Here is a 12,784-nt window from a genome sequence, read left to right on the forward strand (position 1 = left end):
GGTTTTGCTGACATTGCAGAAATAACTCAGCAGCAACACTTTACATTGATGAAGGTTATTGGTACAGAAGGATAATTATGATTATACTAGTATAGAGTCAGCTGGGGAAAGTCTGAAACCGATTACTAAAGCAGAGACCAGCGCAGACTGTAGATTGTTTAGTAAAAGCACAGTTTATACTGTACATACTGAGGTTGACAGGATTGTATTTTGAAAAGGTTGTAAAATAAATAACGCACACATACTGCAATACTGATCAGGGTCTTTTTTTAAGCTCACTTATGCACTCTTCAATGGAAATACACCACTATGATGGATGTCTTTTCAATGAAAGGTTTTTGTATGTTCTCCTCTGTAGTATGATTAGCTACATACCTTTACTGTGTCTCTGTGAAGTTCCATTCCTCATGTATTCCCACTTCCTCTCTGTAGACAGGTGTCCTTCAGAAGAGAACATATAAATACCTTTTATTTAATAAGACATCCAGAGTTCAGAGGAAAGCCTTTGTTCAGGGGGTGTTTAATCCAGCTCTATCCCTACTTCATCATGTCAATCTATCTATGCAACAGCAAAATCATTTTACATGGGAATTGCAGCTATTCTATTGGTAACAAATTCAGGTAGATGAATCAATGTGGATTTCAAGACCTACCTTATCTGATGCAGGAGTCAGAGGGAAATTATTAGAGGCCACTTCCATTGACAACCAAGGGAGAATGGGCGAATGTGAAATTCAGTTTTGACTGAGGGACAACTGAAACTGAGCATTGGTGTATGCGGCCCACATTAGCTGGGTCAACTCACCTTGGTCTCTGTCTTTGGCTGCAGCACTGCATGCCCCTCTACATTCTCTCGATACTTCCTCCTTCACAACCGGAAGTATTGGGAGGATGTAGAGTGGCATGTAGTGCTGTGGCTAGAGGCGGAGACTAAGGTGAGTCAGTCCCCACTGTTGTGGCCACCCTAAACTAATGTTCAGTTTTGCCTGAATTTCACATCTGCCCACTAATCCTTGACAGCAGAGAAAAACTCCATATTTAGGCTGGGTTCACATCACGTCTATGTGGTATTGTATGCAGTGGCGTAGGTAAGGAGTTGTGGGCCCCGATGCAAGTTTTACAATGCCCCCCTTCCCCCCCAGCACTCTATACATAGCAATTGATACGGCACACCAAAACCTGCCAATGGCACCTAGTGTCAGAGGTGCAAGAAGGGGATGGGGACAGTTTGTTAATGATTAGCACTATTCAAAGTATCTATAGAAGTGATTATTATGAGCATAGGACCAATAGAGAGCTAATATTGTAATTGAGGGAGGGCCCCTCTGGCCCAAGGGCCCCAATGCGGTCACAACCTCTGCAACCCCTATTGCTATGCTCCTGATTGTATGTATGTATGTACAGATGGACAGGGATGAGCTGGCGAGTATGAAACAGATCCTGTGTTTTGTTGGGCATGGACTACGCCAGAAAGTTTTAGGTCACTGCGCGCTACCCTTCCTCTTACTGACACTTCTGCCTTCACAGGGGAACATCTACTTGTGAAAGCGGAAGTGTCCGCAAGATGGAGAGCAGCACATTGGTGAGACTTTGCGACAGATGAGTGGACACTGAGTCCGCCAACATGCAGTCTTCAGTTTCATAGTCGCCTGGCTCATCCTTACTGACTGATATATGTATTATCGCTGAAAGGGACCATTGCAGAGTCCACTACCGCTCCAGAGTGGAACTGCGCCAATCAAATGAATGGTAACACAATCCGGTCTCTCGAAAAACGCATGCAAGTCAGCCTTTTTATCAATGGACTGCAGCAGCCTCAAAACGGAACAGTTCTCAACTTTTTCATTCACGGTCTGTTGCTCGGACCTACAAAATGCACTGCAGCAGACATAACATGAACTGAGCCTAATGCATCAGCTTTAATGCCCTCAGCTTTCATTTCGGAGGCACGTCGCTTACTAGGCTCCTGGGCTTTGTCTAGCTCTAGCTTAATTTATCATAGCAGGAGAACTGAAACTTTCATTTTAATTAAGGGCGCTTTTTAGATTCCTTTTAGACTTATTTTTATTCTGAAATATATCAAAGAAAACATATCAGTTGTAGCTGATGATGGGGTAAACTGAGACCATCCTGCAATTAGCTCAGATCACATCCGACGTGTGAGGTCTTCCTGTCAACGCCTCGAAATAGAGTGAGCATTAATGAGATGCCAGAGATGGAGATCGGTTTTTGCATAACAGATTTGAAAACTATTCCTCTGATTTTGGAATACGAGGTGTGAATTTAACTGTGATGTCTGTCAATAAATCCACCTAAACTGGTCAATTAAAGTGAAACTCCAAAACTTTTTTTTGTGTGTGGCGTAAAACAAAACTACTTTGTCTTCACCAGGAGATCTACACTTACTTCCCATGGAATTACCGGCAACAGGAACCTCTCTAAAGTGGAGACAAGTAGATTTATCCTTACTTCCTGTGGCATTACTGGTAACAGGAACCTCTCTACAGTGGAGACAAGTAGATTTATCCTTACTTCCTGTGGCATTACTGGTAACAGGAACCTCTCTACAGTGCAGACAAGTAGATTTATCCTTACTTCCTGTGGCATTACTGGCAACAGGAACCTCTCTAAAGTGGAGACAGGGAGATTTATCCTTACCGTATTTTTCAGACTATAAGACGCACTTTTTCTCCCCCAAAAGGCGTGAGAAAAAGTCCCTGCGTCTTATAGTCTGAATATCAAAGCATCTGTGTCCGTCCGCCCGCATTGTGTTGGAGCCCGTTGCTGTGCCTCTGCATGTTGTAATTAGCGGCAGCAGACGCTTGTATTGCTCACTATTGCCTGTGTCCGCCCACCTTGTGACCACCCGCATTGTGTCGGGGCCCCGTTTGTGTGCCTTGTCCTTGCTGTAATTAGCCGCATTAGCATCATTCACTGGCATCTGTGCCCGCCGATGCCTCCTTTTGTCCGCTTATGTGCCCCCTAATTGCAATTTGCGCGCAGTAATTAGCCGCATTAAAATCACTCACCGGCCTCTGCCTCCTTTTGTCCGCTCGCATTGTTGGGTCCCCCTTGTGCTGTGTCATTCACTATACCGATCGTGCCAGAGATGAGCAGCGGCTCCTCTCTTACACACTCCTTCCCCCTGGAGCCGCACTTCCTGGTCGCGTGCGTGGTTGCGTCATTATGCATGGGACTGGCTCAAGGAAGGAGTGAGTAAAAGAGGAGCCGCATCTCATCGCAGGAACGATCGGTATAGTGAGTGACACAGTGCAGTAACGGGGACCCGACAATGCGAGCGGACAAAAGGAGGCAGACAGGACCGGTGAGTGATTTTAATGCGGCTAATTACTGCATGCACAGTGCAACTAGAGGGCACATAGGCAGGCACTGGGGGACAGGAATAGGACACTGTAAGAAGGCACGGGGAACAGCATAAGGACACTCGGAGGACAGGAGAAGGACACTGGGGGACAGGAGCAGGACAACAAAGGCAACAGGAGGAAGACACAAGGAGGACACTGAGGGCAATAGCATTATGACACTGGTGGACCATATAATGACATTGGGGGGACAGGAGGAGGACACAAGAGGAACTGGAACAGGACACCGAAGAAAACACAAGCAGGACAGCATTAGGACAGAATGAGGACGCCGGGGGACAGGAGGAAACTGGGAAGACAGGAGGAGGAAACTAGAGGTAGTGGAGGAAACCAAGGGAACAGGAGGAAGACACAAGGAGGACACTGAAGGGGAAAGGAGGAGGACAATAAGTGGGGGAGAACATCTACAAGACGCTCCTCGACCATGGATGCACCAGGTTTAGTATATATTTTTTCCCTGGTTTTTACCTTCTAAACCTAGGTGCATCTTATAGTCCGAAAAATACGGTACTTTCTGTGGCATTACTGGTAACAGGAACCTCTCTAAAGTGAACACAAAGTAGCCAAGCAGTGAATAAGAGCTTCATAGCTTTATGTTTTTATTGTTGTCTGCATACTGAGAGAGATTCCATTACCTTGATATCAACAGGGCAGGAAATTAGAGGAATTCCCCTCATAAGGGACAGAAACAAAAATAAAACTTGTTACAAGTTCTAGGCTTTCTCAGTTTGGAACTGGAAATAACGGTCATTATTTATATAGCTCAATCATCTTTGGCAACGTACAGAGTAAGATTCCAACATGGTTCAATAAAATACAGACATTGGTACAGAATGCAGAGTTGGCAGACAACATACATCTTACAGTGATTAATATATTGTGAATGACAAAATGTACAGTAACACAAGAAACAGAAAGGAGGGAACACTGTCCAAACTAAGTCAGGCTGCCATACATACTTCCTTTTATACAATACCAGTTGCCTGGCAGTCCTGCTGATTAGTGAGGGGGCATCGCATATGATCTCGCTTGCAGTGTGTGGGGGCCACTAGTTGACTGACGTCACTGTTGTAGGCTACCCAATTTTTTATTTTATTTATTTACCCCTAAAGTCAATCACTTGCTGGAAAATGCAGCAAAGTATGGGCACCTGTAAGACTGCATTATTGCAAATACATTCTGTTTTAAGAAGGCAAATTCATATCTAGCATATACTGAGCATCAGAAAGAGCGTGTGTGCACGTGTGTGTGAGCGTGTGGGTGTGCACGTATGTGTGTGAGCGTATGGGTGTGAGCGTATGGGTGTGAGCGTATGGGTGTGAGCGTATGGGTGTGAGCATGGTGAGTGAGCGTATGTGTGTGCGCGTATGTGTGTGAGCGTATGAGCGTGAGCGTATGTGCATGAGCGTATGTGTGTGCGCGTATTGCGTGTATGTGTGTGCACATATGTGTGTGCGCGCGCATATGTGTGTGCGCGTATGCGTGTGAGCGTATGCACGTGAGCGTATGCATGCGAGCATACGCCCGCATGAGCGCGTATGTACGTGTGCGTGTGTGTGTGAGAGCGTGTGTGTGTGAGCGTGTGTGTGTGTGAGCGTGTGTGTGTGTGAGCGTGTGTGTGTGTGAGCGTGTGTGTGTGTGAGCGTGTGTGTGTGTGAGCGTGTGTGCATGGTGCGTAAGCGTATGTGCGTGAGCGTATGCGTGCGAGCATACGCCCGCATGAGCGCGTATGGACGTGTGAGCGCGTATGGACGTGTGCGTGAGAGCGTGTGTGTGCATGGTGCGTGAGCGTATGTGCGTGAGCGTATGTATCAGTTTCTATGTAAGCAATCATTGCAGCAAGGTTGCTGGGGGTTCTCATGTAAACATTTGTAGCAATAAATGAGCTCATAATCTACCAGCATTTCCTAATAGGCAGAAAGAGTTTACAATATGCGGCAAGAGAGACTGAAAAGGTATTTTTGTTCACCGGCTGGGGAAACAAATAGGGTTTTTCAGAAACACTTTCCATCTGCTTGTCTTTTGTACAAAATGCGGCCTTTGTTTCCCTCCCTGCAGGGCTGCAAGCTGTCACCGGCTACGTGTGTCTGCCGAGCATGTGGCACCCGGGGTGACTGGCCGTATAGAAAAAGGTAAAGTTCTGCAGGTAATCTCAAACCTCTTTCCTTCCTGCGCCCTGCACTCCCCTCCTCGCTTACGCCCAGCCATCTCACAACCCAAGCCTGCCTTATTTATTTGCCCAGGTGCAGCCTGTGTGCTTGCTGAGGTCATGCTCAGATAGAATTACACAGCTGGATTTACTTCAGCCTTCCAGAGCAAAGAAAAAAGGGGAAAGAAAGCCTCTTAGGGTTCCTCCTCAAACAAAATCGGCATAGCTTTCTGCCTTAAAGAGAACCCGTCAATAGGAAAACTTTATTATACTACCACCCTGAAAGCAAAGCGGTCAGGAGCGTGTGTGTTCTATTCATTCATTCTATGTCATTCTGCTGGTGCAGCAAAGGGAGGGCAGCAGCGAGTGTCCGTGATGGCTGCTGATCTAGGGTCTAGCAACTTTATTGCAATTGTATGTAGGCATAAATCTGGTCACATGCGTAAACATTTCTGTTGATCACATGAGGGCCTGCTTCACAGTTTCAACCCTTATCTTATCTAGTGTGGTTATAAAGCTGATAGAAATTAACAGACTTATTTGTTCCTTTTGAACTGTCCTGCAGTGCCTTACAAGCAATGCTCCTACTTCGGGTGCGTACACATGCCCAACCGATAATGACCATGGAGGGACAACGAGCGGCACATGCGTGATGTCACGAGGCAGGCAGTGGATCAGCGTCGCTGGGGGTGGGTAGATCTGTCCGATGGATTGCCCACAGGTTGGTCGTCAGGTGCTGTATACACACCTGATTGTTAGCTGAGGTGGTTGTTATCAGCCAACTTAAAGAGGAACTCCAGTGAAAATAGTGTGATAAAAAAAGTGCTTCATTTTTACAATAATTATGTATAAATTATTTAGTCAGTGTTTGCTCATTGTAAAATCTTTCCTCTCCCCGATTTACATTCTGACATTTATTACATGGTGACATTTTTACTGTGGGCAGGTTATGTAGCTGTTGCTAGCTGTTTTGGCTGTTAGAGACAGCTGTAAACAGCTATTTCCGGTCTGTGAACCTTGTTACATTGTGGTAAACTGTCAAAAGTACCGCGGTCCTCAGAGCTTTTTGTGGGAGGGGTTTCAGCACAAAATCAATCATACAGCGCCCCCTGATGGTCTGTTTGTGAAAAGCAATAGATTTCTCATGTAAAAGGGGGTATCAGCTACTGATTGGGATAAAGTTAAATTCTTGGTTGGAGTTTCTCTTTAAAGGACAACTGAAGTGAGAGGTATATGGAGGCTGCCATATTTATTTCCTATTAACCACCCTGGCGTTCTATTAAGATCGCCAGGGCGGCTGCGGGAGGTTTTTTTTTCAATAAAAAAAAAACTATTACATGCAGCCAACTGAAAGTTGGCTGCATGAAAGCCCAATAGAGGGCGCTCCTGAGGCGTAATTCCGATCGCCTCCGGCGATCAGAATTAACAAGGAAGGCTGCAATGAGCAGCCTTCCTTGTTTTGCTAGCCTCGTCGCCATGGCGACGAGCGGAGTGACGTCATGGACGTCAGCCGACGTCCTGACGTCAGCCGCCTCCGATGCAGCCCTTAGCGCTGGCCGGAACTATTTGTTCCGGCTGCGCTGGGCTCCGGCGGCTGGGGTACCCTCTTTCGCCGCTGCACGCGGCGGATCGCCGCGCTGCGGCGGCGATCAGGTAGCACACGCAGCTGGCAAAGTGCCGGCTGCGTGTGCTGCTTTTTATTTGAAGAAAATCGGCCCAGCAGGGCCTGAGCGGCAGCCTCCGGCGGCAGACCGCCAGGATGGTTAAAGCCAATGGGAACCGCTTCATAAAAAAAGAAAACAGATACTTACCTAAGGAGAGGGTAGGCTCTGGGGACTAATGAGCCTTCCCTCTCCTCTCCCGGTGCAGTGCTGGCGACCCCTTTCAAATCCCCTTCCCCGGGAGACTTTGGAAGTCTTCAGGAGCAGAGTCCTCCGGAAGACAGGCGGCTCCATACTGTGCAAGCACAATAGAGGGCGCAAGCACGTGCACAGTATGGAGCGGCACGTCTTCAGGAGTACTCAGGCCCCTGAAGACTTTCCAAAGTCAGCTTTGCCGGCGGAAGGAGCAGTATCTGACCAATTTATTCAAATACTGCTCCTGGGGACAGCGCAGCACCGAGATATGAGAGGGGAGGCTCATTAGGACCCAGAGCTTTCCCTCTCCTTAGGTAAGTATCTGGTTTCTTTTTTTATACAGCGGTACCCATTGACTTTAAGCAATACCAGTTGCCTGGCAGCCCTGCTGAGCTATTTGCCTGCAGTAGTGTTAATCACACCAGAAACAAACCTGCAGCTAATCTTGTCAGATCTGACAATAATGTCAGATGCACCTGATCTGCTGCATGCTTGTTGAGGGTCTATGTCTAAAAGTATTGGAGGCAGAGGATCAGTAGGATAGCCAGGCAACCGGTATTGCTTAAAAGGAAATACATATGGCAGCCTCCATATCCCTCTCGCTTCAGTTGCCCTTTAAAGGGAACCTTAACTGAGAGGGGTATGGATGTTTCCTTTTAAATAATACCAGTTGCCTGGCAGTCCTGCTGATCTCATTAACCAAAGTAGTGGCTGAATCAGACACCTGAAACAAGCATGCAGTTAATCCAGTCTGACTTCAGTCAGAGCACCTGATCTGCATGCTTGTTGAGGGGCTGTGGCTAAAAGTATTAGAGACACAGGATCAGCAGGAGAGTCAGGCAACTGGTATTATTTTAAAAAAATACATATCCTTCTCAGTTTAGATTCCCTTTAAGTCAGGTGTGTGCATGAGGCTTTCTTCTGAGCTACCTAACTTTGTATTTATCCTTATAATTAAATACAAAATAAAAACGTGGGAGCAACCTTGCTATTGAAGACTGATGCAAACATCACTGATGAGCAAATTACAGTAATAAAAGTTTTCCTGGCAGAATACAACTTCTGAGGGCAGGGGAAATAGAAACAGGTCAATAGTCCATGTATTTTCAATTAGGGACACTTAATAGACTGCCACTAAGCAGAGGCAACACATTTTCAACAGCATTTCCTGAACAGCAGTTTAACTGCCAAAATAGTAAGATACCAGCCGGCCTCCCTACTCACTTGCACATTATTTTTGGCAGATAGACTTTGCAACTGCTGTTCAGGAAATGCTGTTGAAAACAAAGAAAACCCTGAGAATCCCCCATGAGAAGATGGACTGGCCCAAAACCTGTCGGTTCTGTCACATTTTAACTGCCTACTTTTTTCGCGATAGTGGTCCTTTTAACTAATCTTCCCCTACCCTAAACCCTCCTTATCTACATAACCAAAAGTCAGCATTCATTGTCTATTGTAGTGCAAATTCCAGGCACCCAATTCCATACGTCGCCCCCCAAAATCTTATTCCAACTGCTCTAGGCACTGCTGTCTAGCCAAAATCTAGGTGGAGCCGAAACAGTCTAATCCTTCCAAGCTGCATCCACCTACTTTGCAAAGTGTTACACTGAATGTGGTTGGGTATGAAAGGCTCTCTCAAGCTTATAGTTTTCTATAGCTAGAATTTAGTCTCATCTACTAACCCCTTTGTCTACTCCCCCAGTGTCTCCACCCCACTGCTCTTGATATTGTAAGCTTGCAAGGGCAGGGACCTTCCCCTTTTGCTTCCAGTTTCTGTGCAATTTATCAAATGGACATTTATCAGTATCGGTGATGTTATTCAAAGTACACATCAATTGTATGTATCGGTACTTGTTTCACTGGTTGTCCTGATTGTACAGTGATAAACTGATCATGTATCTATGCTCACCATTATTGTATGTTTTTTCACCATGTACAACACTATGGAAGATGATGACGCTATACAAATGAAAAAAAACCCACAATAATGATTTGGTAAAACTATTGTGAATCTATTAATGAAGCCTGTGATTTTTTTTTTATCTACAGGCTGCTTTAGCAATGGAAGACTGAGGGCTGACTGTGGATGGCCGTAGAACATAAGCGCAGCCAGGTTTGCCTCAGAGTGATTGCTCAGAACAAGGAAACCCATTAACGTCTTGATATCTCCGTCCTGGCCACAACGGAAAAAACGGTGAAGTCTCGGATTGCGGAGAACTGTTTGTTTTTCAGTGACCATGCAAGGCGATCTCCCGCTTGCGAGGTCTCTGAGTCATCGCACATCTGGACCGCGTGAGATAATATGTTAAACAGTCACTCTGTAAAGCCCAACAGGATGAAACAGATCCAGGTATTTATTTATACACAGAGTAATGTTCCGTCACAACCGTCAGCCAGAGCCGAGGAGAAAGGCAGGAGATGTTGGTCAGCCAACACCTGGAACGGCACAAACCTCAAAGTGGTGGGTGCTCCAGTTTAAATGTGGTGCGGTTAATTACTGTTCCATATAAATCGTTGCCCATAGTAACTAATCAACTGCCAGTTTGAAAGTGGATTATATAATCTGAGTCATCGAGACCACAAACATTTTTTCCTTTAGAACACACTTCTGACATGGAGTTCTGTGTTATGACAACGTGAGAAGAACCACAAGGACCTCTATTTTTAGATGGAAAATTATTTGTCTGTTTTTCAAATAACTATAACCAGTTATTTATTGGCAAAAATGGGGTAGACCGCTACTATTGGTACATTAAGCTCTGACTTGGGCTATACCTTATATCACTATGCAGGTTTGAAATATCGCATCTTTTTTATTTTTCCTGATGAAGACTAAATCACATTAATAGTCGAAACAAGTTGAATTGTTGGGGGTGATGTTTATTGTTGGGGTGCCTATCTTTGTATAGAGACTGAGGCCCCTTTACTAATGTTTGGCTGCACATGCAATGCTCCATTATCTTGGAATTGGGCATCCTGAGTGGGTCAGGGATCTTCTCTGTATTTTTTTCAACAGGACTGTGTATTTATCATATGTTTATTGATAGAGGCGCCAAAGGGATAAAAGGAAGCTAAATGAGCTTAAAAACCAAATTCTTGGTAAATAGAGGAGGTAGTGGTGGACTTACCTCCTCCAAGTAGACACACAACGACTGTAGTAAAGACAGTCAGTATATTTTATTTATGAACTCCAAATAGGCAACGCGTTTCGCAGGTTTGATCCCGCTTCATCAGGCAATAACAACGGAGCAATAGCCTGGCTCTTCTACTGACCACATATGCTATTGCTCCGTTGTTATTGCCTGATGAAGCGGGATCAAACCTGCGAAATGCGTTGCATATTTTGAGTTCATAAATAATATATATTGACTGTCTTTACTACAGTCGTTGTGAGTCTACTTGGACGCGGTAAGTCCACCACTACCTCCTCTATTTACCAAGAATTTGGTTTTTAAGCTCATTTAGCTTCCTTTTATCCTTTTGGCGCCTCTGTTCTCCTGCATAATATTGAGTCCACCCTGGGTGGAGGATTGAACCCCCTTTTTCTCATCTACAGAGAGCGACTTCTTATTCCTGAGTGGGGTCAGGAAAATCTCACCACCTGCCTTTACAGTGGTTGCCTAATGGTAACCCTGGTTTGTGAGTATTAATATTTACTCTATCTAGTAACCATTTTCCAGTACATATTACACTATTAGGGCTCTTGGTGTTCCTTGTTTTTATATGTTTATTGATATTTGGATGATCGCCTGTGACAACTGGCATCCTCATTAAAATATATACGACAACGATAGAGCACACTATTTTGTGGCTAGGTGTGATACAGTCTTTTTGAATACGTCCATTTGTATGGCCCGTTATATTGTTTTAAATTGACCAATAAAAGTTATATTTTAGGTACTATATAGTACTATTTAGGAAGGGAATGTTTTAGGGTCTGTTGACAGTCCCAGTGCTTGCTACATTAAGGTTTACCTGCTTTAAAAATTGCATAGCAAATTTAAAGTAACATAAAAAAAATCATCAATTATCAGCTATGGAGAGGGAGGGCTCTGGACACTATAGAGCCTTCCCTCTCCTCTCACGGTCCCCTCATTCCAGCGTCATCAACCCTATTCCAGGTATTGGCCTACTGGTGAAATACGCCTTTGGGAACTCTTGTGTGAGAAAACGCGGAAAAGCCGCCGCAAGTACTCAGAGTAAGGCGGCTGATTCCGCGTTCAACATGGCAGCTTGCGCGCAGGGACCTGCATTCACTGGCCTGATGGAACGCGGAGAAACCGCCGCATGCCCAGAGAACAGGGCGGCAGATTCCGCTTCCGACGCGGCGGTTTGCACGCATAGGCCTACTTCTGTCTGTACTGCTGAACGCGGAGAAAACGCTGCACGCTCAGACAGCGGTGCTGCGGATTCCGCATCCAAAACAGCAGAAGCATTACAACACATGTCTGGTGTGGCTGGGACTGATAGTCCACACAGGTTCAGAAGGACGCGTGCGCGCGCGGAGAGGCAGAGCATTTATGACAGCCAGAGGGGTGTCAGCTGACCAGGCCGGTCAGCTGACAATTCATTCAGGTTTCATTGGTCCAGCACTTAGGGGAGGCGCAGGAGAGCGCTGGTGTATATATACTGGGTGCTGGTCATTCCTCTGGTGTCTGGCGTTGCGATCACTACGTGGTAGCACTCAGACCCTGTCAGTATCTGTGTTACATTAGACCAGTTTCTTAGGTGTTGATGATCAAGGAGCTCACACCTTAGTCTAGGAAATTCTGTTATCATTTGTGTTATTATCTAGACCAGTTTCCAAGGTGTTGATGATCAAGGAACTCACACCTTAGTCTAGGAATTGTTGACTATTTGTTATGACCTTCTGCTGTCCTGACTATTCCTCTGATCTCTGATTTTGTACCTTTGTCATTCTGATACTCTGTTGCTGAACTGGGCTAGTCTCAAGATTCTGCATCTGTCTCCTGTCTCTGTACTTTATCTGTCAGTGTGTTAACGACCTGGCCTGCCCGACCTTAAGAACTATCTCTCCTGTTGAGAGATAGTTCACAGATCTGTCAGTGACACTCCCTCATTGGTGTCACTCACGTTCTGTCCTTCCCACTCTCGGCCTGACTCCTCCTTGCGGAGAGTTCAGACCAACGGAAGGAACTTGCTGCGGAGCAATACTCCTTATTGCTCTAGCACCTGATATCCAGGTGCGGTCCTCAAAGTATTACTGTTGCACCAAAACACTCTCATCCCTCAGGTGTCCAGAGGTTAGAGATATATCTGATTATCGGTGATACTGCAGATCATCAATAATCGGGTATATATCTGCATTCTCGGTGATACTGCAGATCACCGGTAATCAGATCCTCTCTGTGCTACACCGATCGTTACATCTCGGG

General features: G+C 45.6%; 1 protein-coding gene across 15 annotated transcripts in view; it reads right to left on the bottom strand.

Moving 5' to 3' along the window:
* Positions 1 to 12,784, bottom strand: part of NFIA (nuclear factor I A) — a 678,234-nt gene that overhangs the window by 106,918 nt on the left and 558,532 nt on the right. For 8 of the 15 annotated variants that reach the window (XM_068239372.1, XM_068239384.1, XM_068239379.1 and 5 more), the window contains exon 7: positions 376 to 441. The exons of the other annotated variants lie outside the window; for them this stretch is intronic. In XM_068239372.1, the coding sequence (XP_068095473.1) occupies positions 376 to 441 (66 nt within the window). The remainder of the gene's footprint in view (positions 1 to 375; positions 442 to 12,784) is intronic. 15 annotated transcript variants of the gene reach the window in all.

The sequence above is a fragment of the Hyperolius riggenbachi genome, chromosome 6, assembly GCF_040937935.1.
Source record: "Hyperolius riggenbachi isolate aHypRig1 chromosome 6, aHypRig1.pri, whole genome shotgun sequence".
NCBI lineage: Eukaryota > Metazoa > Chordata > Amphibia > Anura > Hyperoliidae > Hyperolius > Hyperolius riggenbachi.